This window comes from Chinchilla lanigera, unplaced genomic scaffold (assembly GCF_000276665.1).
Source record: "Chinchilla lanigera isolate Chin_1 unplaced genomic scaffold, ChiLan1.0 scaffold00126, whole genome shotgun sequence".
Lineage (NCBI taxonomy): Eukaryota > Metazoa > Chordata > Mammalia > Rodentia > Chinchillidae > Chinchilla > Chinchilla lanigera.
The window spans coordinates 2,856,292-2,882,361 of NW_004955527.1; the positions used below are offsets into that span (position 1 = coordinate 2,856,292).

General features: G+C 46.2%; 1 protein-coding gene across 1 annotated transcript in view; it reads right to left on the bottom strand.

The window, feature by feature from the left end:
- Fhad1 (forkhead-associated (FHA) phosphopeptide binding domain 1) overlaps positions 1 to 22,844 on the bottom strand; it is a gene marked incomplete in the record, with an annotated part of 122,506 nt that extends 99,662 nt beyond the window's left edge. Inside the window, 3 exon segments of the mRNA XM_013507414.1 lie at positions 4,206 to 4,412; positions 20,253 to 20,359; positions 22,760 to 22,844. Of these exon segments, the coding sequence (XP_013362868.1) occupies positions 4,206 to 4,412; positions 20,253 to 20,345 (300 nt within the window).
- Between the last annotated feature and the right edge of the window lie 3,226 nt (positions 22,845 to 26,070).

Here is a 26,070-nt window from a genome sequence, read left to right on the forward strand (position 1 = left end):
GGGATTTAGCTCAGCGGCAAAGCGCCTGCCTGGCAAGTGCAAGGTCGTGAGTTCGGTTCCCGGTACCGGAGAAAAACCAAAAAAAAAAAAAAAAAAAAACAAAAAAAGAAAATGCTTCAGCTCATTCTGGGCCTGGGAGGGGAAAATACACCATGAGCTCAGAGCTGCTTGAGAGAGCAAAAAATAAGGATGTGCTAAAAAGCACAGCAAAAAATATACAGTGGTGGAAGCTTTGTCAGACGGAATAACCACTTTGAAAGTGCCCAGTGGTCAAGGCTTGAACAATATGAGCGACAAAATAAATGACAAAGAGGTGGATTAAAACCCCAAGTACAAAACAAAAATACATGAATCCACACTGATATAAATCCACCACTGAGGACACGAATACCTGCGGGGAAGGCGCATTCTTCCTTACAGGAGAATTTAACAGACGGGGGCTGTGCCCTCCGGGAAGTGCAGCCCCACCACCACCAGGTTGCTTCTAAAAAGTAAAGTATGGAAAGGAAAAAACTAGTAACCTTAGGATGGAGAACCCTGGCAAACAGCACCCTAAGCAGCAATGACGTGACCGTCACCAGGGAAGTCACGGATTCTCGGTGCTACCTCCCACGTGATGGGATGGTGAGGGTGCTTCATGCTTGTCCTATGCTGTCTGCAAGTTATCACCCCAGTCTGATCAGAGAGAAACGTCAGCCAGACCCAGGTTGGGGGACATTTTCCAGGACCCTTGGCCAGTGCTCCTTAGGACTGTCAAGGTCGTGAGAATCAAGGGAAGGTCCCGAAATTATCACCGAGCAAGGAGACTAAGGACATGGGATGACTGAGTGCAACGTGGGCCCTGGGCTGGGGTGTCGATCTTGAAAGAGTTCAGCATAACATGCCGAGGTGGATTTCATGCGTGCGTGTGTGCGTGTGTGCTGGGAATTAAACTGTGGTCACACAGGTGTAACCCTGGGGGACTGTAAGGGGGGGGTCTATAGAGCTTTGTGCTATCATTACAAGTTTTCTGTAAATTCACAATTATGCAGACATTATAAAGGTGTTCTACAAAAGGGAGGCACCAGAATGAAAATAGCACAAAATCCAGGTACAGCTAAGGATGTAGCTTCCTCATGGGGGGCCCTTTGGATCCACTTCCGCCCCTGTTTCCTCCGATTCACTCTATGCTGCCCTTATAGTAGCACATGACTGAAAGGACAAAGAAAGGAGGAAGTCGCCACACAAAGGGGACACAGCCCTGGCCCCAGGTAGACTGTAAATGCAGCCGTCACAGCTAGCAGCCAGCAGAGGGCGCTATTTGTCCTGCCACCAAACAGCTTCCCTCACCCTGATTGATCCGAGGGCATCTCCGCAATGGGGTAATAATTCTGAATCCAGCCCAAAAAGGATAAATTACGGTCAGCATTTTCAGTATGAGAAAGCAAGATAATGTATTGCTTAACGCAGAAATGCCGAGTTATGTAGTATTTTTAAGTTCTGGAGCTTAAAGACCTAGGTCTCTTTGATGGGCTTCAGAAGAGCCATTACCCTGGGCTCTGGCTGTGGGGGTTCAAGGACCTCCCAGCGCACCTGGCCCATTTTAGCTCCCTGCCTTTGTAAATCTTCTAGCTAAAGGATTACTTCCTTTCCAGTTCTAACATGTTTCCTGGTCAGCCCATAAAACAAAAAAAGAGAATTTGCTGAGAAAAATCTCTAGATTTTTGCAAATGGCATTTTCTTCCAAAGCTCTTGGCCACTCCCCGCTCGAGGTTAGGCAAAGGTCCCATGAGGGGGGGAGGCACAGCTTTCCCAAGGATGGGTGACTAAGCCCCAAGTCTGGGTGGAGGACCAGCCCCGCCTCTTCCTGTGAGGCAGCCCAGTGCAGATGCGGACTACCCACCCTTTCCCTTCTGTCCCCAAGCCCCATCCCTGACCTTGGAAGGAAGCTCAGCTGGGTGTAGGAATGCTTTGTATTGCCATGGACTCTCCCCCCAGCTACATTACACCCATTTTCCCATTTTCCGGGCATTTCCTCTTTCCCTTAAATTTTCTATGGGGGGACATCCTTCCTTCCCACCATCCTGAGCCCCTGTAACTGTGGTTAGGCTGATCCCCTCTACCCCAGAGGAAGAAGTGACCCAGTCCTGGCCAATCAGAACTGACCCCTCTAGCTTTTCAGGTTTTTGTTTTGCTTAGACTAGAGTTGGGGTTCTACTTGCTAACAAAATTTCCTGGACAATATGCTTATCGAAACAGCACAAGTAGCACTATGTACTCAGAATGAAAGGTATAATACAGGCTCTGACATGCCCAAATAAAACACACCAGGCTATAATCGTGCAGCAAATTTTCCTTTAACTTATAAAAGTAAAGCAGTGACCCAGAGAAGACATGATTTAAGACCAGAGAACCAGTCATAAATGAATGGTAAAACATTAAACAAAGAAACTCAGAAGAAACAAACAGTTCCCAGGCTATAGCTGATTTCAGATTATAAAACCCCACATTTCTGCTTCAAAAGTCATACCAGGGAAAACATTCCATGGTTTTAAAAGAAAACTTTCCAATTACAGAAACAAGTAAAGCTGGGTATGGTGGTGCACTCCTGTAATCCTAGCACTTGGGAGGCTGAGGCAGGAGGATCGCTGCAAGTTCAAAGCCAGCCTGGGCTACATATTGAGTCCAGGCCAGCCTAAACTACATAAGTGAAACCCTGTCTCAAAAAAAAAAAAAAGAAACAGGTAAAATTTAAAATATATGTCTGCTGTGCGTATTATATATTAGCATACAGTATATTTATCAGATGTGTCAGTATAATTCTATTATTGCTATATACACAAATGCATATAGATGTATATGAATAGAGTGACATATTTCCAAGCTTTGTTTTAAAGAGAAAATGACAAGTTTATTCAGGGTCTGTTTTTCCATTAAGTTAGCTGTTAATCAGTTCCTGACAGACAGTATCAGCTCAGAATGCCTCAGTTCTTTCTGCTCCCCTTGACCCTAAAATGGACTAAGTGGACTGAAATGAGAGGCAGTACAGCTGAGTGTTAAAGCAGACAGTGGTAAACTTCTGTAGGAAGGCTGATAGCGAATAGTTTTCCTTTTGTGTGCTGAGGATCTCTGTCTACTCAGCCTGTCCTTGGATCAAGCAATACTGAAATAAATGGGCAAGGCTGTGTTCCAATAAAACTTTATTTATAAAGACAAATGATAATGTACAGTTGGTCCATGGGCTGCAGTTTGCCCAACTCTGGTCCTGGCAGCCTGTGGAGTCACTGAGGGCTGTACCTTTGGAGAGCATTTGCCTAGCTGCCTACAGGCCCCCATCCCCAGGATTCTGGCTACAGCCTTATCCCAGGAAGGACTGTAAGCCCTGAAGTTCGGCCACACAGTGTTGGTGAGGCATGCGCACCATCTCCCTGGGTCATGGATATAGGCATCACTTTTATGTTTGCTGTGAACGAAGCACCACACTGAGTTTTACAACAATAATGGATCTATTTGATCCTCAAAACAAGGCTGTGGGGTTATCATTGCTGTTGCAGCTCCACTGTGTTGCTGAAAAGACCCAAGTTCTGAGGGATCATGAACCTTGCTCAGGAGCACCCGGGCTAAGTTGTGGGAGCCCAGGGGACCTGTTGTCCCTAACCACCCCCACACTGCCTCCACACCCCACACACGCTCCTTGTGACCAAGATTTCGTGGGCAAGTTTTACATCATATTTCATTAAACAAAGACTACATTTAGGCTGAGATCCCAGGCACATTTCTGACCTGTGCATAATAGTAGGACTCCCGTGCTGAGCAAGCACCTATGGGACACTGAATTTCTCCTAACGCCATGAACCATGGAGAAGGAGGCTCAGACAAGCAGAGAACCCTCCCCAGCTTGCGGAGCGAGCAAGCAGCAGAGGACTGACCTACCTAGAAAGGAAGCATCCACCTCTGTTTTCCAAAGCACACACTGCTGGCCACCTCCCCCGCTGCTGCTGCACTGGGCCTGGGCCCTTGGCAGTGGGTGCATCGCCATGACTCCCTCTCCTCCCCGAGAGCTGCCAGGATGGCCCTCAGCTTCCCAAGGAGGCATCTTGTCACTGCCACGATGTGCAGAGTGAAACTGCGGGGCGATCCTTTGGGATGAGCTCTACTCTTTGGCTACATGGGAGGGGACCCTGCATGGAACCTCGTGCCCCCTGACTGCAGCGGCCCAGGCTCACCTGGGGTGGGTTTTCGATGACCAGCTCATAGGTCAGCCCAGTAGACCCGAACCTCAGGATGTCCCCAGGTATCAGCTTCACGGCCACATTCTGAATGTGGCATTCATTGACAAACGTGCCGTTGCAGGAATTGAAGTCCTGGAGAATAAAGCTGCCCTCAGCCTCATTGTACTCAATAAGCGCGTGGTGGTTGTCGATGTCTGCGGACTGAAGTAGAGAAGGCTCGTCAACACCGTGAAAACAAAAGTCACACGGCCCCTGACACTCACTAGAGCTCACTGGGTGCAAAGCGCCACCTGTGTAACTTCGCTGCAATCCTCATTTTAGAAGGAGGATGCTGATAATCAGAGAGACTAAGGGATTCGCCCAAGGCCACACGCCTAGTGCATGATTTTTTTGTTTATTGTGATTTGGTTTTTTTGAGTAAGGTCTCACTATGTAGTTCAGGCTGGCCTTAAACTCACTATTGTAGTCCAAACAACCTTGAACTCACGGTAATCCTCCCGCCTCAGCCTTGCCAGTGCTGGGATCACTGGCATGTACCACCATGCCCAGCTGAGTGTGTCTATGCCTGACAGTGGGTAACAGGAGCTCCTCTGTGATTTCTCTTTAATAAGATAGAGCAAAGTTGAGCCTTGAGGAGGCCACATCCCCCGCCCCTGGACACAGGGCCCTGAAGAATGGGAGGACATGTCCTGGCTGCTGGTTGCAAGTCACTCCGAGGTAATTGTACTTTTTGAGATGAGGTCTCACTTTGTTACCCAGGCTGACCCGGAATTACTGGACTTAAGCACATCTCCTACCTCAGACTCCAGAGTAGCTGGACTACAGATGTGCATGTATCACTACGCCCGGCTAAGTCCTCTCTCTGTTAAGGGCACAGCCTACCAATAATCCACAGCAGCCTCAGACATTGTAATTATTTTCTAAGTTAATCTTCTCAGGGTGTACTAATCAGGTTTCATAAAAAGGCACTCACACTTAGAAATCTAAAATCCCATTGTGTATTAATACTCAATAGCTTTATTAACCATAGAATATATTCATATATAAAGGAGTAACAATATAATTAAACAGTACATGCCAGAAAATTTTCTAACTGCTTTATTGCATTGTTTCATTTCATCCTCACAACAATCCAGAGAGGATTCTCCATTTTGTACATGGGGAAACCTAGGCACACAGAATGATGGAATTCTGTGAAGTCAGTAGCTTGATAACTCTGGCTTATGCCCAGGTTTTCCCAATTAAAACACTTCTGTTCTTATCCACTTTGCAGTTTCCACTGAGCACTTTGGCCCTCTAAACATGGAACCACCAAAGAAAGCTGAATTGTCTAAATTAACTTCAGGCAAAGCAGACTTCAGAATAAGAAGAACTTTTGGGGACACAGAGAGGCATTGCAAAATGATAGAGATCAATTCTCCAAAACAAACACAGTAAGATTTAACATATATGCACCTAACAATAGAGTGTCAAAATACATAAGGTAAAAACCAATAGAACTTCAAGGACTAGAACTGCAGGCCCACACTTACATCTCAGATATTAGCATTCCTCTGTCAGTAATGGATGGATCCAGTGGGCAGAAATTAGTATGGGCACAGATGGTTGTACAGCACCATGGGTAAACTTATCCAAATGACATTTATAGAATATTTAATCCAACAATAACAAAACACACATTCTTCTCAGGCTTATATGGTACACTCACTCTCCAAGATAAACCACACTCTGGGCCATAAAACACACTGCAACAAATTTAAAAGAACAGAAACTCTGCCAAGTCTGCTCTGAGACCACAATGGAATTAAACTAGAAATTAGTAACAGAATGATTGCTGGAAAATCCTAAGATATTTGAACATTAAACAACACACTTTCAAATAATACATGGGTCAAAGAAGTCTCAAGAGGAGTTAAAAATAATTGTAACAAATGACAGCAAAAAATATAACTTATCAAAATTTGTAGGATGCAGTAAAAGTCATTCTTAAAAGGAAATGTATAGCATTGAATCCATAGATAACAAAAGAAAAAAAGATCTAAAATAAGTTTTCACTTTAGAAAACTAAAGAAAAGCAATATAAGCCTAATACATGTGGAGGACCATCTGGATGAGTCTTCTTGAAAGAAGAGCAATTATCTCCATTTTAGGTAAACTTGGCCCTATTTCCATGTATTCATATGTACAGAGCTGGTTAGAACTTTTCCTTATCCCTTCAAGTTGGCTTTCAGCAATGCAAAGTGGTCCAACTGAGGCACTGATGTGTCGTCTTTGAAGCAAGGTGACAGGGTGTGTTTTCCTGCCCCTGTGCTTCCCAAAAAAATATGTGTAAGCTGGGGCAGGATGGAGAGCCATGCTTCATGCTGTTGGCTAGGATCAAGCCTTGAGATAAGAGGTTATGACTTCCCAGGGCATAAAAGATTACACATCAGAGTTGAGGCACGAACCCCAAAACATTAGATACTACAACAATTGTGTCATGCAGATCACTCTTTCTTCATATCCTTTTCTCTGCATACTGCAGAGGTGATTTCAGGCCTCCTACCTTACCCAGCTCACAGCACTCAGGTACCTCCTGCCATTCCCACAGTCACTCATCCTCAAGCCGCCCCCTTCTTCATGAATTAATAAAACTCAGCTTCAGCCCTGGGTCGAGGCCTTTGTTCCAGTTAGCCATTATCCTAGCTGGACTTAGGGTCCCCTTGACTCCCCCAAACTACAAATATGCCTTAAGGTCTTTATTCTTGCCATGGGTTCCACTGGAAGTGGTAGATTGGAATTAACTTGCTACAACTCTAGTATCTTTTCCATGGAATTACAAATATAAACTTCTCGGACCGAGACAAGGATCAGGAAGCAAGTCTCTATAAACACAAGCAGAGGAACATAAACAAAAATTAGAGCAAGACTGAAAGACATTAAAAAAGAGAAAAAATTGTAGAGACCAATCACATGGCTCTGGTTTGGACCTTGAATGCTGCTCAAAAGCCCCTGTGTTAAAGGGTTGGTTGCCAATCTGAGGTGCTATGGGCAGGTGGGGCTTCCTTGGAGGAAGACAGGCCACTGGGGACGTGGCCTTGAAGGGAACATTGGGACCCCAGGCCTCCTCCCCTCTCTGTTTATTCTTCCTGCTCACCATGAAGTAAGCAGCTTCCTCCTTCACATACTCTGGATCATAACTCCTGTGTCACCACAACCTAAGCCACAAGGTCAAGTGACACAGCATGAAATCTCTGAAACCATACGCCAAAAATAAACCTTTTCTCTTTAAGTTGATGATCTTAGGTATTTTGCCACAGTCCTTGAAAGCTGACTAACCCAGAAACCAGAAAGGGATTCTTCGGGAAGATCAATAAGATTGATCTCTAGCAGGCTAAGCAAGAAAAGAGAGGAGACACAAATAACTACAAGCAGGCAGGAAAGAGGCCGTCACCATTGATCTCATGGATATTAAAGGGATAGTGAAGGAGTATTATGAATAACTTTCTGTCCACAAAAAGCTAGTTAGATGAAACAGTCCAATTCCCTAAAAGACACAATCTACCAAAACTCACACAGGGAGAGGTAGATGATCCAGGTGGGCCCATATCTACTAAAGAATTTGAATTAATAACTAATAACCTTTCCAAACAGAAGGCACCAATCCCAGAATGGTGAATTCTATCAAATATTTAAGGAAGAAATGACATCAGCTCTCCATAATCTCTTCTAGAATACTCCCTAGCTCATTTGAGGAGAGGAACATAATCCTAATACCAAAGCTAGAGAGAAAGGAAAACTAGAGATCAACTGTCCCTCATGAATACAGATGCAGATCTTCAACAAAATGTTAGCAAAGTGAATCCAATGATGTATAAAGAGAACTAATTTAATATGTCTGTTTTAGTTACTTTTTTCATGGCTAGGATGAAATATCTGACAACCCCAAGTTAAAGGAGAGGTTTATTTTAGCTTATAGAGGTTTCAGTCCATAGCTGGCTGACTCTAAGGCAGGATAGCATGGCAGAGGAGAAACAGTCCACGGCAGGGCAGGCAGCAATTATCAACCTTCCTTCTGCTTACCCTTTTATTCCGTCCAGGCTACAAGCCTATCGGTTGGTGCCACCCACACCCAGGGAGGAACTTTTCATTATCCACTTCTGTAACTGTGCTGAACCCATCAGTGGACTAATCCAGTTATCACACCCATGACCCAGCCACCTCCCAAAAGCCCCACCTATGCGTGCATGAGGCTTTGAAGGGACATCTAACTGGGACAGAGTATGGTACCACGTAGCCCTAGCCCAGGAAATGATCAAAATTCTAAGGATGGTTGTTACTGAATGTGTATTGCATCAACTCAAAAATAAAACCATCCAGAGCTGGAAGCCACCTGTATGAAGTGAATGAACATGAACCGTGGATTATAGTTAGTACTAGTATCTTCATATTGATTCACCCATTGTATCAAATGTACCACAGCAATGCAAGACGTTAATAAGAGGCACACCCTATGGGGTGTGTGCGTGGCAGGGGAGAGAGGTGGGATGTACGAGAATTCTGTTTTACTTGCTCTGTTTTCTGTACATCTAAACCTTTTCTACAAAATAAATTCTACTTTGAAAACATTAGCTCTTTGGGCAATGCTACCCACCTCATCTTTATCCCTGTTCCTCCCTATTTCTATGGGTCACATTTTTTGAGCTCTAAGAATCCCAGAGACAAATTCTGTGTGGTGCATTATGGTTTTCTCTTCCCTGGCCCCATTTCTTTTGGATTCTCAAAAGCTGCTGAGCAGGAATGAAGATATCAGAGAAAGTAGAAAGGTTCAGATGAGTCCACCAAACAGAACCGGCCTCCGCATGTACTAGGCCAAGAGCCAGTGTCCAAGGCCTACCCGGCACTGCCAGCCCCCTTGGGATCCCACAGGCGCACAAGTGACATGTGCAGAAGCCAGGATGCTCGCACAGGCAAGTGCATGAGCCCCACCTGCTGAGCTGCCCTGCTATGCAGAAAACCCCTGCTCGGTTTCAATTCTTTTTTTTTTTTTTTTGATTTCTCTCCGGTACCGGGAACCGAACTCACGACCTTGCGCTTGCCAGGCAGGCGCTTTGCCGCTGAGCTAAATCCCCAGCCCCTCTGTTTCAATTCTTATCAGCAGCTGACATACTTTGGAAGCTTCCTGTGGACTGGGCCCTGCCGGAGCACTCTCTGCTCACTCCCTCATTAAACCTGCACGAAGCCCTTTGCAGCAGGTTCTGTTATTATCCTTGGCCTAGAGATGAAGCAACTGAGACTTAAAGGATGAAGGGAGGGGCCGGCCTTACCCTGCTGGCAAAAGCACACAAAGACATTCTAAGAAAACAACATTCCCCTGTATCTTATGCATACTGATGCAAAGCCTGCCTTCCTTCCTTCCTTCCTTCCTTCCTTCCTTCCTTCCTTCCTTCCTTCCATCCTTCCAAGACAGGGTCTTGCTTTGTTACTCAGATTGGTCTTGGACTCTTAGGATCAAATGATTTTCTTTGTCTCCTCCTCCCCTCCCCCTTCTTCTCCTCCCTTTTCCTACTCCTTCTCCCTCCCTCTCTTCCTTCTCCTCCTTCTCCTCCTGCTCCTCCTCCTCCCCCTCCACTTTAGGTACTGAAGATTAAACTCAGGGACTCAAACATGCCAAGCAAGCACTCAACTGAACTGTATCCACAGCTTTTAAAAAATTTTTTATTTTGAGACAGGGTCTCTTAAATTGCCCAGGTTGGTTTCAAACTTGTGATCCTCCTGCCTCAGCCTCCTGAGTAGCCTGGATTACAAACAGAGTGGATCACTATACCTGGCTCAAGTGATCTTGCTTCAGCTGTCTGAGTATTTGGGACTACAAGCATATATCACCATGCCCAGTTTATTGATACAAAAATCTTTAACAAAATATTAGCAAATAGAATCCAACAGCTCCTTAAAAATATTACATACTATGACAATGTAGGATTTATTGCTGGAATGCAAAGATGGTTCAACATAGAAAAATCCATCAGTGTAATCCACCACATTAACAGAATGAAAGAAAACCCCCATATGTTCATCTCCATTGATGCAGAAAAAGCATTTGACAAAATTCAACACTGTTTCATGATTGTTGGGGATCAGATTATATGATAGATTATGGGGGGGGTCCAACTATGTGACTTAACACCCTCACCTAGTCCCAAGGTCGATGTGACCTTGCTTCAGGAACAGGGAGGTATACAGAAGGCTGCATGCCCCTGGCAATGGGTAGAATGCTAATAACCAGCACTTCTGAGGAACGGACTGGAATCCTAAATGTAAGAGCTAGAGCTCTAAAATTCTTCAGAGGAAACTCTTCATGACATTGATTTCTTGGACATGATACAAAAAGCACAGATAATAAAAGTAAAAATAGATAAATGGGGCTATATCAAAATTAAAAACTTCTGTGCGTCAAAGAACATAACACAGTGAAAAAGCTGTGAAATAAGGGAATGTTTATAAATCACAAACCAGAAGAGGATTAATATCTATAATACATAAAGAATTCCAACCACTCAACAACAAATACAACCTGATAAAAATATGCAAAAGACTTATATAGATAGCCCTCCAAAGATGATAGACAAATGGCCAACAATATATAAAAAGATGCTGAGATCATTGATCATAAGGGAAATGTAAATGAAAGACACCATGAGATACCACCGCACGCTCGCTAGAATGGCCACTATTCAATACAGAGTGTTAGCAAAGATGTGGAGAAACTGGCTCTCTTGCTCTGTGCTGGCGGAACCAAAAAAACAGAGCGTAGTCACTGTGGAACACAGGAAGGTGCTTCCCCCCCAAAAAATTCAAAAATAGAATTACTGTAAAAGAATTAAAAGCAGGATTAGAAGAGATAGTTGTACACCCATGCTTATAGAGGTACTATTCTTGATAACCGAAAGGCAGAAGCAACCCACGTGTCCATCCATGGGTGAAGGGATAAACAAAAATGTGGTCTAGACATGGAAGGCAGCATTATTCAGCTCCCAAAAGGAAGGAAATTCTGACACATGGGACAATACGGTGAACCGTAAGGATAATGTGCTAAGTGAAATAAGCCTGTCCGTCACAAGTCACACTGCTTGATTCCACTTACGCGCAGTATCCACAGCATCCAACCAAGACAGACAGAAAGCAGGAAGGTGGTCACAAGTGCTGGGGGAGGCAACGCAAGGGCCGCCCACGGGGCAGTTAGTATCTAATGGAGCCAGTTTCAGCTTGGCAAGCTAAAAACGTTCTGGAGATTGGGTGCACAACAATGCGAATATACCTAACACAAATGAACGGGACATTTAAAAATGGCTAAGACGGTAATTTTATATTATGTCTACTTTAGCAGAATTAAAAAGGAATTTGAAGAGAATCAGCAGAAGTCAAGATGCTGGCGCATGGCAACGTCGGGATTTGAACCAAAGATAATTCCAAACCCTGCGTCCTTCCCGTGCCCTGTGCTTTGTGCTTTTTGGAGTAGAGATTCATTTAGTGCTGAGGAGAGGGAGGGGCGCTGGGTACAGAAAACAAATGCATCTTACTTCTTCTGTATCTTAAATATTTTATAACAGTGTATAGTGAGTCCATGCAATACGGAGACTCTGAAACGTCCACTGACGACACACACCCTCTCCGAGCGCTGCCAAAGCTCACAGTGCATCTGGAACCTTCTGTGAGGCCAGTCTTCAACCGTGGGGCTTGAGAATTCAGAAGTCCCCCTGAGACAGTGACCCTCGCTTCCCCCTGCCCTGCTCCTCTCCTTGGTTCCTGGTGGCACCGCTCCCCACCGCTCCTCTCGCCCTCCTCCCTTCCTTCCTGCAGCCGCAGTCTTCAGCCCTTCTCCTCCCCTCTCCACCCTGCTCCTCCACCCAGCCTGGGCCGGTTCATGTCCTGCGCTGTGCACCTAGGGTTCCCCAGCCACCAGGTCCCTGGGCGGTGGCACCTCTCATCCTATTTGTTAATGTCCTCCTAAGGCCTCGCTGTCTGTCCCTCTTCCTGTGTCCTCTGCCCCAGGAGGTGGCCTGCATGGAGCCTCCGTGGTCCTGGCCTTCTGGTTTTTGGCTTAATTTGGCCCCTGGGAGACGAGGGGGTGGAGCAGGAGGAGAGGCGCTGTGTTTGTTCCCCCCTCCCAGGGGCTGGTGGCAGCCTGCTGCAAAGGCCACAGGTCCTGCGGGTGGCTCTCTACGCAGCCCTCCCGGGCTCTGGGTTCCAGGAAGTTCCCTCCCCATTCCCTGGGGTCTAGGAGCCCCCTGCTCGTGTCAGCTCCAGATACTGCGCAATTAGTCATGCCCTCTGCAAGTGCCCCTTTATTAAGACACTTCATACCCCAAGTGTGCCCTCTGCTCCCTGCCAGGACCCAGACTTCCCAGGAACAGGGGCTCCCAGATATGACCTTCAAGTGCCCTTCCTGCAGCCCCCAGCACTCAGCAGGTCCTGCCTGCCCCTTCCCTGCCCCTGCTCTGGCTCCTGCTCTGCAGCCACCTTTCCTTCAATGTCCCCTTGACTGCTGGCACCTTCCATCCAACCAGAGAACTTGCTTTCCTTCGTGCTGTCCTAAAAATGCCTCCCTGTCCCCATCCTGGGCCTTTACTGCCAAATTGCCTTGAAGGTATTCCTGGCCTCCTTGGGGCTGTCAGCCGCCTGGCCTTTCAGTGGCATTTGGAATGGTCAGTGGGGCTTGTGGCTGGGTGGCCAAGGGGTTAGGGAAGCAGAAGGCAGCAGTCGTGAGGCTGTTTTCAAGGTGAGTGGCCCTGGCTCACAGCCTGGCTCCCCTACTTCCTAGCTGGGTGACCTTGGGCAAGTCACTTAGTCTGTTGCTACCTCAGTTTCCTGCTCTGTAAAGGTGGATAATAATAGAACAGCCCTGTGAGTCAGTGTGAAGATCAAACGGGCAGCACATAGAGAAGCTCTGAGAGGAATACCCGAGTGCACACAGCAGCTAGAAACATTCACATCATGAACCAAAGGCTCGGCCTGGACTTCGAAAGCTTTGGTTTCAGCCCTCTTTCCAGCCTTGCAGCCTTGGGCCAGTTTGTCTGTTTCGTTTTGCCAAAATGAGCTCCTCCTCAAGCTGTTTCATTCACAGAAGTGACAGAAGACACAGTTTGGCAATATTCTCAGAGCCTGGGACAGCATTTCTGAATCTAACTGGTGTGTGTTTCCTTACGTTTCTTTTCACCTTTAGGTGCCTGGCCAACCCATTCCACAGGAAAGGGATGTAAAGAAACAACCATGGAAAAGGAGCTTTCAAAAGAACAAGGGTGTGGGACAGACTGTGTATCTATGGTCTTAAAACAGGGAGATTGCCCTGGACCACCCAAGAGGGCTGAGCGACCCACGTGGATCACAGGGGAGGGAGGTGAGAGGGACCGGAAGCAGCCAAAGCTGCGGCCGGAAGCGGAGCCCCTGCTGCAGGCTGTGAAGACAAAGGAGGCCCCCCTGGCTTCGGCCTTGGGTGACCCAGAGCAGAGGACCCAGCTGAGTCCACCCAGACTTGTGACCTACGGAATGGTGAGCTCCTAAGTTTTGGCTGTTTTCAATACAAGACAACACAATAGACAAAATTTGCTGTCATGTTTACCGCCACCTGCCAGGTCTCATTCTAAACCCCTGGCAGCAGCCGAGCCTCATGACATGATGACACAGTTACTGCATCTGCCCCTGTCGTACCCACATGGAAAGAAAGTGCCATGGAGGGTGAAACCCTGCTCGCAGGGACTCAGGCCCAGCAGGGCAGAGCCAGGCTGCCACGGGCCATCCAAGCCGCGGCCAAGCACTTGCCACTTATAGCTGCTCTGCTGCTCCCCGGCTCTGGCCTTGTCCCAATGTCCTCTCCGAAAATAACAAAGACCGTCCACTCCCCGCTCCATGGGGGACGCTCCCTGTTCCAAACCAGCCCCATCCTCGCATCCGGGCGTCTGCTCCTGCCCGGCTGTGCCAGGCTTCTCTGTAGAGAGCCAGCTAAGCTTGGTCAGCTCTGAGGACCTGTCCTTGGCACCCCACCCAGGACTCTGTCCCCGGCACAGGTAGCCTCAACGCGGAAAACGCGAAGCAGCCGGACACATTTTTCTCTTTTCCCCAACTGCCCAGGAGAGGGCGCCACCTCCGCGTGGGGCCTTAATGCGGATCAAGAGAAAATCCATCTCAAAATCCTTTTCACCGGGTTTCTGCTAATACTCAGGGAGGATTGCAAAGTCTGGAATTCCCCTGGCTTAGTCAGCTCCCTTATGAGCTCGATGAGCTCACAGGGAATTTCAGATACACAGGCTTCAGATGTTCCCACAGCCGAGTGTATGCAATGTTCCTTCTGGAAAAGCTTTGAGGCAGACAGCCCCAGGTCTGCGACTCACCTCCTGCCAGCCCTGGCCAGCTGTGCGATTTGGGGCACGGTAACCTTTCCAAGCTCCGTTTCCACACCTTTGCACCAGGCTCACAAAGATAATAGTAGTTCCTACCCCACAGGGCTGACACAGCTCTGTAACTCATGTACAGAATGAAGTGTGATAAAAAATATGGTGAATGCATAAATTTTTAAAATGTATTATAGTAAAAGAGACACATTACATTAATTTTCCCGCAGAATACTTCTCCTTGCTTTGAACGCAATTAACCCATAATTTATGTCACTTTCTTTTTCTATGACTTTGAGAACAGGGTCTTACTATGCAGTTCAGGCTGGCCTTGAGCTCACTTTGTAGCCCAGGCTGGTCTCGAACTCACAACAATCTTCCTGCCTCAGCCTCCCGAGTGTTGGGATTACAGGTGTGTGCCACCACACCCAGCCAATGCCACTTTCTGAAGCAGTTCTGGACGTCTTCTTTCCTAAGTGTCTGTAGCTGTTCTGTCATGGCTGCCTTGATGTCCTGAACTGATTTAAAATGTTTATCTCTTCTGGTTATTTTGATGGACCTGATGTCTGCAAAATGGGGGCCATGAAAGACAATGGCACAGCGTTAATAACAAGGGTGACAACACAGGTCCCGGTGGTTCTTTTCTGGAAATAAAAGCCCTGAGGGTGAACCTTGCCATAATCAATTTTGATTGTCCCCAAGTCATAGGATTACAAGTGACTTATTTTCCTCCTTTATTAGAAAGTGTAAAAATGATGTCAAAATGTAATGATATCAACATACAAGCCTTGCCAACAAATATAAATTTTTAGATACACAGCTCCCTATTCTTTAGGATTTACCCAGGCAAATAAAATAAATGATCATTTTTTATGTTAAGTGTAATTGGTAGGCAATTCTAAGGTTTTTGCTTGCTTGTTTATTTTGACTTGTGAACTTTATAGTGGAATGATTTTCAGTGGCACAAATAGCGCAAATGATCAGTTGATTATTGGTGGCCTGCAGCTAATCAAGCATGATTTTGAGGTTCATCTGAAAGGCCCAATGAGGTCAGCAGCGGGGCAAGTTTCACTTCTCGTAAAACTGAAAAATGCTGCCATGTCTGTAGATTTCAGAACTTGGGAACTGGCCTGTCTCCCTACAACTCCTCCCCTAACTCTGTTTAAGCTATGAGAAGTGGTTGTGTCTAAGGTAATGGTTGATACATTGTGTCAACTTGAGAAGTCTGAAAGCTCAACTAAGTAACTCTGCAGTTCTACATGCTAGGGTATAGAGGACATGCCCTTACTGCTCTAGGACGCTGTTCATTGTGTCAACTTGAGAAGTTTACAAGTTTAACTAAGTAACTTGGTGGAGGGGGGTAGGGTCCTCCTTTTGTAAACATCCTGAGCCTATGCAAAAAGATGGCACAGAGATGGTGTGAGTGCTACCCCCAACCGAGGGCCGGTAGCATAAAATATAAGGGAGGAAAAGAGACTTACTCTTTGCCCCTTTTGCTCTTGTTGCTTTTGCTGTCTTCTGCCACCTTGAACTGTTGCCCTCTGCCATTCCACCCTGCCTTACAGACTGAAACCTCTATGAACTGTGAGCTAAATAAACCTTTCCTTCCTTAATTTTGTGCATCAGGTATTTTGTCTCAGCAATGAGAGAAAAGTAACCAAGACAGAAGATATAAGAATCCATCGAAAGTCCATTCCCAAATAATCTGGAAACCCCTGGGTCATCCACTGCCTCAGGAGCCAGTGGAAGTTCATGTTTCTGGAAATTGAAGTGATTCCTAATCAACATGACTAATCAACGTGACCACTGCTGATAGCAAAGGCTTCCTTTTTTAAAGTGCAAAAGCCATTCAATGGGGGAGTGGCGGTCTTTTCAAGAAATGGTGCTGCAACAACTAGAACAGCTGACTTCCTTTTAAAGCCGGGGAACAGTAAACAATTCTTTTTGTACCATAAATGCAACTCCACTTCTGTGTATATAATTGTCCTCGTTAATTCCCTTTCCCAAACAGCTTGTTAGTGTCAAGGGATACCTGTCTTGACCCTGTGATCCCAGAGAATTCTTCTCCGCCTCATCTTCTGAGACCATAACAATGATCACAGTGTCATTTACTCAGCACTGTGTGCCAGGCACTTTATGCACATTTTCTCACTGAAGCCCCACAACAACCCTGAGGGGTAAGTGCTTTGCAGACGGAGAAAATGAGTTCAGAGTGATTAAGTAAATTGCTTGAAGTCACAAAGCCAGAAAATGGCCTAAAGAGATGCAAGCTCAGATCTGCCTATCCCAAAAGACTGCCTTTAAAAATTATTACAGTTTCCTAATAGCATACTGAGGTTCACAACAGAGATCCCTGTTTCCACTTTGGACAGACGGGAAGTAAAATCCATCAATTCCTTATTACGATAAGAAGAAACTGAAATTCTTTTGCTTTGTTTTTTTTTTTCAGCTTTGTGTACTGAATAAGATTTTTGTGTCCTTGTAGGGAGAACATATCATGGATGAGAATCTCAAGGGGAGGTATGTTGAACTATTTTTAAATCTTTTGAATTTATGACAAACACTCTCCAAAAACTAAGACTACAGGGGGGAACTTTCTCCATTTGATGAGGAAAGTAGCCAAAAGCCCTATAGTTAACATCATATTAATGGCGCAAGACTGAATGTTTTTCTCTAAAATCAGAAACAAGGTAAACATAACAGGTATAGTGCTTTTGCCATGCCTACTTAACAGAGTACTGGAAATCCTAGCCAGTGCACCACTGCAAGAGAAGTAAGTTAAAGATATACATATTAAAAAGAGAAAACATAAATCTGTTCTTATTTGCAAATGACCTACCTATTTACAAATAAAATCCAAAAAGAGCTACAAAAATGCTTCTAGGAAGTTCAATTAAGGTTGCAAGTTACCATGTAAGCATACAAAAAACAATTATACTTTATTTCTATGTACTGGCAATGAACAGGTGGACACCAACATTAAAAGTATAATACTATTTACCATAACTAACAAAATGTGAGAAATGTTTAAGTGTAAATCTAACAAAACAAGAGAAGACTTATACGTTGAAAGATACATAACCCCAATGAAAGAAATTAAAGAAGACCTATAGAAGTGGAAAAGCATACCATGTTCATGGATTGGAAGTCAACAGGATAAGGTATCAATTCTTCCCACATTGATATATAGTTTCAAATACAATTCCTATCTAAATCCTGGCAAGATATTTTGTAAATATAGACAGGGTTATTCTAAAAAAAAAAAGGTGAAAAGGCAAAGAAACTAAATTAAGTAAAACAACTTTGCAAAAGAAAAATAAAATGGAGGAATCCTCCATCTAAGACATATGGTATAGTAGTCAAGACTATATCATACTGCTGGGCGTGGTGGTGCACACCTGTAATCCCAGCACTTGGGAGGCTGAGGCAGGAGGATTGTTGTGTTCGAGACCAGCCTGCGTTACAAAGTGAGCTCAAGGCCAGCCTGAACTGCATAGTGAGTCCCTGTCTCAAAAAGACAAAAAAAAAAAAAAAAGACTACATCATACCATAGGAGAGATCCGACAGGCAAGTGTAACAACAGAGGACTCAAAAAACATACTTGTATAGGAGTATAAGTATGGCCAAATGCTTTTGACAAAAGTGCAAAAGTAGTTCAATGGAGAAATGGTGTTCTTTCCAAGAAATGGTTCTAGAACAACTTGGTTATACGTAGTCACACACAAAAAAATGAATCTTGACCTAAACCTCACATTGTTTACAAAATTAACTCAAAGTGGTCCACAGATTTAAATATAAAACACAGAACTATAAAACTACTTGAACAACACATAGGAGAAAATCTTCAGGGTGAAGGACTTGGTGAAATGTCCACAAATACAACGTCAAATACATCATCCACAGAAGGAAAGTGATAACTGGATTGAAAGGCAACATATAGTAAAATATCATCAAGTGTTAAAGTTTGTATTCTGTGAAAGACTGTTATGAAAATTAAGACAAGGTACAGACTAGGAGAAAAGTCCTTATATCTGACAAAGGACTCAGATCTAAATTATATAAAGAATTGTCAAGACTTATTAGTAAAAACACTCAAAACTCTAACTAAAAAATGGGCTTAACACATGAATAAACCTTCAGCAAAGAGGATATGCAAAAGGCAAAAAGCATGAAATATGTTAGCCATTAGGGAAACGCAAATGAAGACATAGATGAGATATAACTACATGCTAACCAGAACACCTCAAATAAAAACAGTAACAACACTCACTGGGTAGTGAGGATACAGGGAAACTGTATCTCATATGTTGTTGATGGGAATGTAAAATGGTACAGCCACTTTGGATAATGGTCTGGTGTTTTCTTTAGGCATCAACCTCATATGTACCATATAATCCAGCCATCACACTCCAGGTAGGCACTTATCCCAGAGAAATGAAATTTTATATTCAGTCAAGATCTTATATGGAATTATTTATAGCAGATTTACTTGTAATAATCTCAAACTAGAAATAATCAAAATGTCCTCGGATACATGAATGGTTACAGAAACATTGGTACATCCACAGCATGGAATACTATGCAGCAATAAAAAGGAATTCACTAACAGTCTAAATGGATCTCCAGGGCTCAATGAAAGAAACATAAAACCTCCAATCTCAAAAAGGTCCTATGCTGTATGATTTTATTCATGTAACATTTTCAAAATGGCAAAATGGCAGGATGGAGAAATAGACTAGTGGTTGCCAGGGGTTAGGATGGTGGCAGGGAGAGATACTGTGAATACAGAGAAGGATCACAAGGGAGATTTCTGGTGATAGAACAGTGCTGTTCTGCTCACAACACAAAATATGTGGCAAAATGACACAGAATACACACACACACACACACACACACACACACACACAGTGCATCCAAATCAATTTTCTAGTGTTTCTATTGTCACAATGACAAAACATGTAAAGATTTGGGGAAGGGGCTGGGGATTTAGCTCAGGGGCAAAAGCGCCTGCCTGGCAAGCGCAAGGTCGTGAGTTCGGTTCCCGGTACCGGAGAAAAACCAAAAGAAAAAAAAAAAAAAGATTTGGGGAAGCAAACTCTTATTCTCCCTCTGCTATTTTTGGAACTTCCTGTGAATCTGTAATTATTTCAAACATTAAAAAAAAAAATCTTAACAAGTCTGTTGAGGGAGGTCCAAGCAAAATCTTTTTTTCCAGTTAAGAAATGCCACTCACTGCATTTCTCCTTCCACTTCAATACTTTAACTCGCTTCAATATTTTAAAAAGCACCAGGACACTGTTTGTATTATTCCTCTCTTTCTTCCTAGCTTCTTTGGCTGTCAACGAGCTGAGGCTTTGGACTACACCACAGCTAAGTCTGAAAATGCAATGAAATCAAAGGGTGCTGGGGCCAAGTCCAGGGCTGCACTGCGGGGCTCCTCCGGGCCCAGAAAAATCCCAAGGGGCTTTGAAAAGGGCGAGAGGCCCAATCCGCAGAGGCGGTGGTCAGCCCGGAACCACTGGGGAGTGGACAACAGCAGAGGCCAGAGGAAATGCAGTAGTTCTGACAAGTGATTGCTGGTGGTACAAAAGGACGTGGGTGCCGGCCGGGTGTGGCTGTGGTGCTTGGAGAGATTTGAGTCCCCGCAGTGCTAAGGGCTGCGGGAGGGTCTTACCTGTAACACCAGGTCCGAATCCTCATGCTTTCCGATCGTGGTGCTTTTATTTAGGACAAAAAAGCCTTCTGCGCTCTTGAGATAGGCTTTCATTCTCTCTGCTTTCCCTAGGCAAGGTTTTCAGAAAGAATTTGGTTAGAGAAACATGGTCCTCTTAATTATTCAGTAATATCAGATGGAGAATGAATGAAGTAACCATAGATTAGGTCCACGGGGAGAGGTCCGCAGAGACAGGAGGGGAAAAATGAGCTTGACAGCGACCCCACGTCTTTTTGAAACCATCTTTTTTTTTTTTTTTTTTTCCGGTACCGGGAATCAAACTCATGACCTTGTGCCTGCCAGGCAAGCACTGTGCCGCTGAGCTAAATCCCCAGCCCCTTGAAAGCATCTTTTCTAACAGTGACATTGCACATAAAAGAGCTTGGATCTGATCATCAAGCTTCTTAAAGGACTTAGGACACAAGCACACAAAACTATGCCAACAACAAAGTGATTTCTACTGATAATTGCTGTCTGTCTCCCATTGGATGGAGCTATCAGATATGCCAAGTATTCAACCCACCACTCATACTAGTTCTGTGACCTTGGGTGCATTATTTATTCTCTCTGTCTTCCTCAGTTTTCTCATCTGCAAAATGGGGTTGTGATGATTCAGTGCCACAGTGGTGCCTGGCACACTGCAGACACACATTTATACTACTTCTATTATTGCTGTTGTTAACTTGGACTTTCAGAACTCCAATCTAAGGAATCCTTCCACACGGTATAAAGTGCCAAGAGTCAGTTACTGAGAAAGCAGGCAGTACCGGATACTTTCTTTTTCAATGACTGCATTTTTCATATATTTAGTTAGAATAAAAGAGAAAACTTCTAAAGGCACACTATCAAGATTATATCTTGGCCATGTGATCAGGGTTCTGCACATACTTTTCCCTAGCATTTTATTGTGAAAATGTCCAACATGCAGGGAAACTTAAAGAAGTAGATAGAAAATGCCTATGTACCCACCACCTAGATTCTACAGTCAGCACTGTACTATATTTTCCTTGCTATATATCTATTCATCTATCCATTTTATACCTTGATGCATTTCAAAATAAGTCCTATACATGCCTTCAAAGACAAATACTTCAAAAGTTCTAAAACATAGACCAGAATTCGCCTTCTGAGGAAGCCATGTCCAAGTGACATCATCTCAATGCCATACACTCTGTCTTGATGTCACAGCAAAGAACAATAGTTCTTTTTTCCTCTTAGCTGAGAAGTCACTCAAATGCAAAGCTGCTGGACTATGGGTGAAAATCAAAACCCTCCACTTGTGATGGTAAAGATTCCCAGGGGGTTCTGCTTTCCACGCCGTCTCTGGCACCCTAATGAGTGCTAGGCACTGTGTCACAACGACTCTTCCTCTGCGGAACGGTCCTCAAGGTAGTTACCTACTACTTTACAGACTCAGCGAGCCTCAGGTCGCCCAGCAGTAAGGGGCAGGGAGAGACAGCTGAGCCTTCGCATGGAAGTGTCTCTTTTCCAGCAAAGGTTGCTGGCATCCCCTTTAAAAGGCTGGGGTTCCCTGAGCTTGACGCTCCCTCAGCTGGGACCCAGACTCTGGATGTGCAGCATCTATTTGGGCTGTTGTGCACTCCTGCTCCCTAAGGGGTTGGGGACAAGGAGGGGACATGAAACATGTAGCTCGTGCTGCCTGCCCTGCAGTGAGTAGTACGGTCCTTTGTCTCCACCAGCACCCATTAAGCTTGTTAGCTTGCCGGTGGGGTAAAATCCCGGAGCCTCTGCAATTCCTGAGAGTTTGCGCATGACTCCATCTCCAGCCTCCAGAGCTTCCGGGCCTAACACTTCCACGAGCGCAGCAAATACTCGCTGGATGAATGGGCGCTCAGAATGATGTCTGCAGGAATCTCAGCGCAGCCTCGAATCTTCCACAGTGGCTTCCTCCCACGTCCCCACTTCTGTGTCTGTCCCACACAACAGGTAGGGAAGCTCAAAGTCTATTTCTTTGGCTGTCTGCCTAGGCAGTATTTCCCCATTTTAATCTTGCCTTGTCTGGGAACACTGAAAGTGTTAGACTGTAAATCAGCTCTTGATGCCACAGAGCGCCAAGCATATAGTGAAGTCAAAGCGCTTCAGTGCTTTGCAGCCCCCGGGCCACAGATGGCTCGGAACTGAACTGTAGTAAGGACGAAGATTTCTGTGGAGGGCTCCTAGGTCTCACTGGCTCCGGAGTTCCTCCGAGTTGTACGTGGGAATGCAGAGGAATCTCTCTGGCCACGAGTGGGTGTCCTCTGTAAAACCGAGGCGGCAGGGGGCTCCTCTCCCAATCCCAGCTGTAGCCGCCTGGACATCCTAGGGGCCGAGACCCTGGCGACCGGAGCCGGATCTGGGAGGATGCGGACGGAGACCCACCCACTCCTGCCTCCACTCAGCGTCCTCCCGGGGCGGGTCCCTTCCCTGGTCCGCCCCCTCGGGCGGGCGAGTGGGCCAGCCACACTCACCTGGCGGGAGGAGGAAGCCTGCGCTCCGTCCTCCGCCGAGAGCCCAGCCGGCCCGCTCTGGGGCGAGGCCGCCGGGTCCGGGGAGTCTCCAGGTCGCAGCCGGAACCCCGCGCGGCCTCCCGGCCTGTGTACGTGCGTCACCATGGCAACGCCAGGGGGGTTGGCCCGGAGGAGAGGGGCGGGGCCTGTGCTGCGGGGCGGGGCCTGTGGCGGTGGGGGCGGGGCCTGCGTGGAGTAGCAGCTTGGAGTACCAACGTAGAGGTCGGGCGGGGGTCTGTTCTTTCCCTGTGGTCCAGACATCCAGAGCCTGCCCCATTCCACAGGTGGGGAAACCGAGGCGCAGAGGGAACCTCACAGGGACTTTTAGAGCAAGAAAGGAGTGGAGAGGGCATCGGAGAGGGATGCAGGACTCTGCTGGGGAAAGGCTGTCTCCAAACCCACAGCCTTACTGGCCCTCCCTCCCTGTTAAATCAGGTCTTTATTCATTCTTTTGTTCTTTCTTTGTCTCTGCGAACGTTCCCTGTACCTCTAAGCTCAGACTGTGGTCCCACAATTGACTGGATCAGTCTCTGTGCTCTAGAAAGCCCTGTCCAGCGCGCGGGATTAGGAGGAGGGGTGCGTCGGTACAGTGAGCAAATCTACTCTCCCACGTCCCCATCTGTCCCACCGTTGCAGACCCGGCTCTTCTGCCTGGGAGCCGACAGCCCTGGGACTGTCCCCGTAACACCTCACGCCACAGGCAGGTAATGATAGAGGAGGGGTCCTGAGAAAACCTCGGGAGGCTTTTGTAAGAGAAATGAACCATGTGCACTTGACCTATGGTAACCAGAGGGCCATACAGGAGACCTCATGGAAGTTGACCTGCCGAGCGCCAGGACAGCGGAGTGTCCAGCCAGCTGCTGCTCCAGTTCCACCTGCCTCCCCTAGTACCACCCCGTGCTCGCTTGTAGCAAATTCTCACCACCGACGTGTGCCCAGGACCCAGTCTTTTTCACTCCCAGACGGATCCCGGGAACCCCAGCTGGCCAAGAGCTAGAATAGCCGTCCCGCCCTGCTAGCTTTTGCACATCCCCACGGTGCCCTCAGCTGGTCTCTCAAGGAAGAAACGAGGAGCTGACAATCAGTGGAGTAGAAGTTGCGCAAGTCTGACTGTATGCACCTTCCGCCAGGGCGCCCCATTGTCTCCTGGGTCAAACTCTCCAAACCCAAGACCGTGTAGTCTGTGCTTGTTTCCAGAACCAAATGAAACACCCGATGATAAGGTTTTATGATATTGTTTTCTGGGCTGAGAGAGTTCTCCCTTGCACGAAAATAAGGATGGTGTATTAAAAATACTTCTCAGAAGCAAAAAAAAATCTAGTTTAGTTGGGCTTCCTGGTTGTGCTTGTGATCAGTCTGCTTTTTTGAGCTCTGGGTGGTCACCAAAGCCATACTGTGGGAAGGGTACAGATGGAAAGGTTGGTATCTCAAAAGCTGGGTTCCCCCCCATCTCCTCATTCCCACCTTCTTCACACTACGGGAGTGAGTGATATTAGTTGGGCTTCCAATTTGGGGGCCCCAGCTCCATCCTTTGTGTGGATCCTCTCGGTTAATCCTTGCCATGACTGTGCTCTGGGGAGAAGCACCCAGAATAGTGACCTGATCATTATTTGTGTAAAATAATCACCCCTCTTCACAGGGAACATAAGGCTCAGAGAAGCAGAAGAAGGTACCTGAAGGCACACCAGCTAGAAAACCTGGCTGGATTTGAATCTGCAGATGGTCTCCATCTTAATGATTTTTTTTTTTTAACTTAATGATGCTATGAAAGTGATAATGCATTCGGTAGAAACCTACTTCAAATTTTGAAGTTTGGTCTTTCCGCAGGCTGGTGATGGGATATACAGTATGCTACTCTCTGTCTCTCTGTGTCTCTGTCTCTCTGTGTCTCTGTCTCTGTTTTTCTGCAGCACTGGGGATCAAACCCAGGGCTGTGCCTGCTAGGCAAGCACTTTATCACTAAGCTCCACCCCCAGCCCTGATTCTTTCTTGATGCTGGGCAGTGGCAGTGGGCCACAGCTCCCAATCCACCATGTGACCATATGGAGAATCAGCTGGTTTTTGGTAGACTGCTAGGAACCAGGCTACACAGCAGAAGGTGAGCCATGGGAGAGGGAGCAAAGCTTCATCTATGTTTACAGCCCCACCTCATTGCTCACATCACTGCCTGAGCTCCACCTCCTGTCAGATCAGTGTCCAAATTAGATTCTTATATGAGCTCGAACCCTTCTGGGAACTGTGCGTGCAAAGGGTCTAGGTTGTGCTCTCCTTATAAGAATCTAAAGTAATAATCATAGCAATAAAGTGGAATACGTGTCATGCACTTGAATCATCACCAAACCACCCACCCCCAAACCCGTCAGTGGAAAAATTGTCTTTCATTGCAAAAGACTGGGACAACTTACCAAACATCATCACTGGTGTAAGATGCTGCTAAGCTGTGAAGTTGGGTGCATTCACTGCATTTTTTACTTACAGTATTATTGATTTATGATGGGCTTATCAGGACATAACCCCATTGTCAGCCAAGCAACGTCTTTTGATGAGCAGGGAAGGTATTTCCCCTGGGGGGCTACAGGTGACAGCTGTCACAACCACAAGATGATACCTGCTTCCCCTCACTTCTGAGCAGGCTGAGCTCCTAGCTGTCCCAAAGGCCCAGGCAGAGCCCAGGCAAGGGGAAAAGGGGCCATAAGCTAAGAGGGGGCAACTCAGGCCTGCCACCAACCCCACCTGCCTGATATAGGGTACTGGGCTTCCTTCCTGCCCCATAAAAATTCAATTCCTCCCAGCTACCTTCCCTGGACTATCTTGTGCTCTCTGGAGACCTGCCTGGTGCTCTTCCTGTGGCCCTTGCAGTCCAACAGGACATAAGTGCTGACTTCAGCCCCAGCCCCAGCTAGGAGAGATGGGGAGGCTCCATTGGCCTCTACTGTGGGAGAGGGAGCCAGGGAAAGAGAGAGGAAGAGCAGGAAATAGCCTAGCAGTTGTGAGGGTGACAGATGACAGAGAGCAGAAGGCCCACTAGAGAGTCCCTAGCCTGTTAACCTGGCCGTGTAAGCTTATCAAGCACTGATTGTTATATACAGATGCACACAGAGACCCACAAAATAATTTCAAATCATGGAAAGTGTAACTGGTGCCCGAGGCCTTGTGCAGCTGCCCTGGCCCTTTCCCCAGCAGAATATGGGAAAGCACAGAGTTTGGTCTTGAAAGGGCTCTTTTCTTGCTGTGTTGGAACATTCATTTCTCTTGCAAATCAGCTTCAAAGT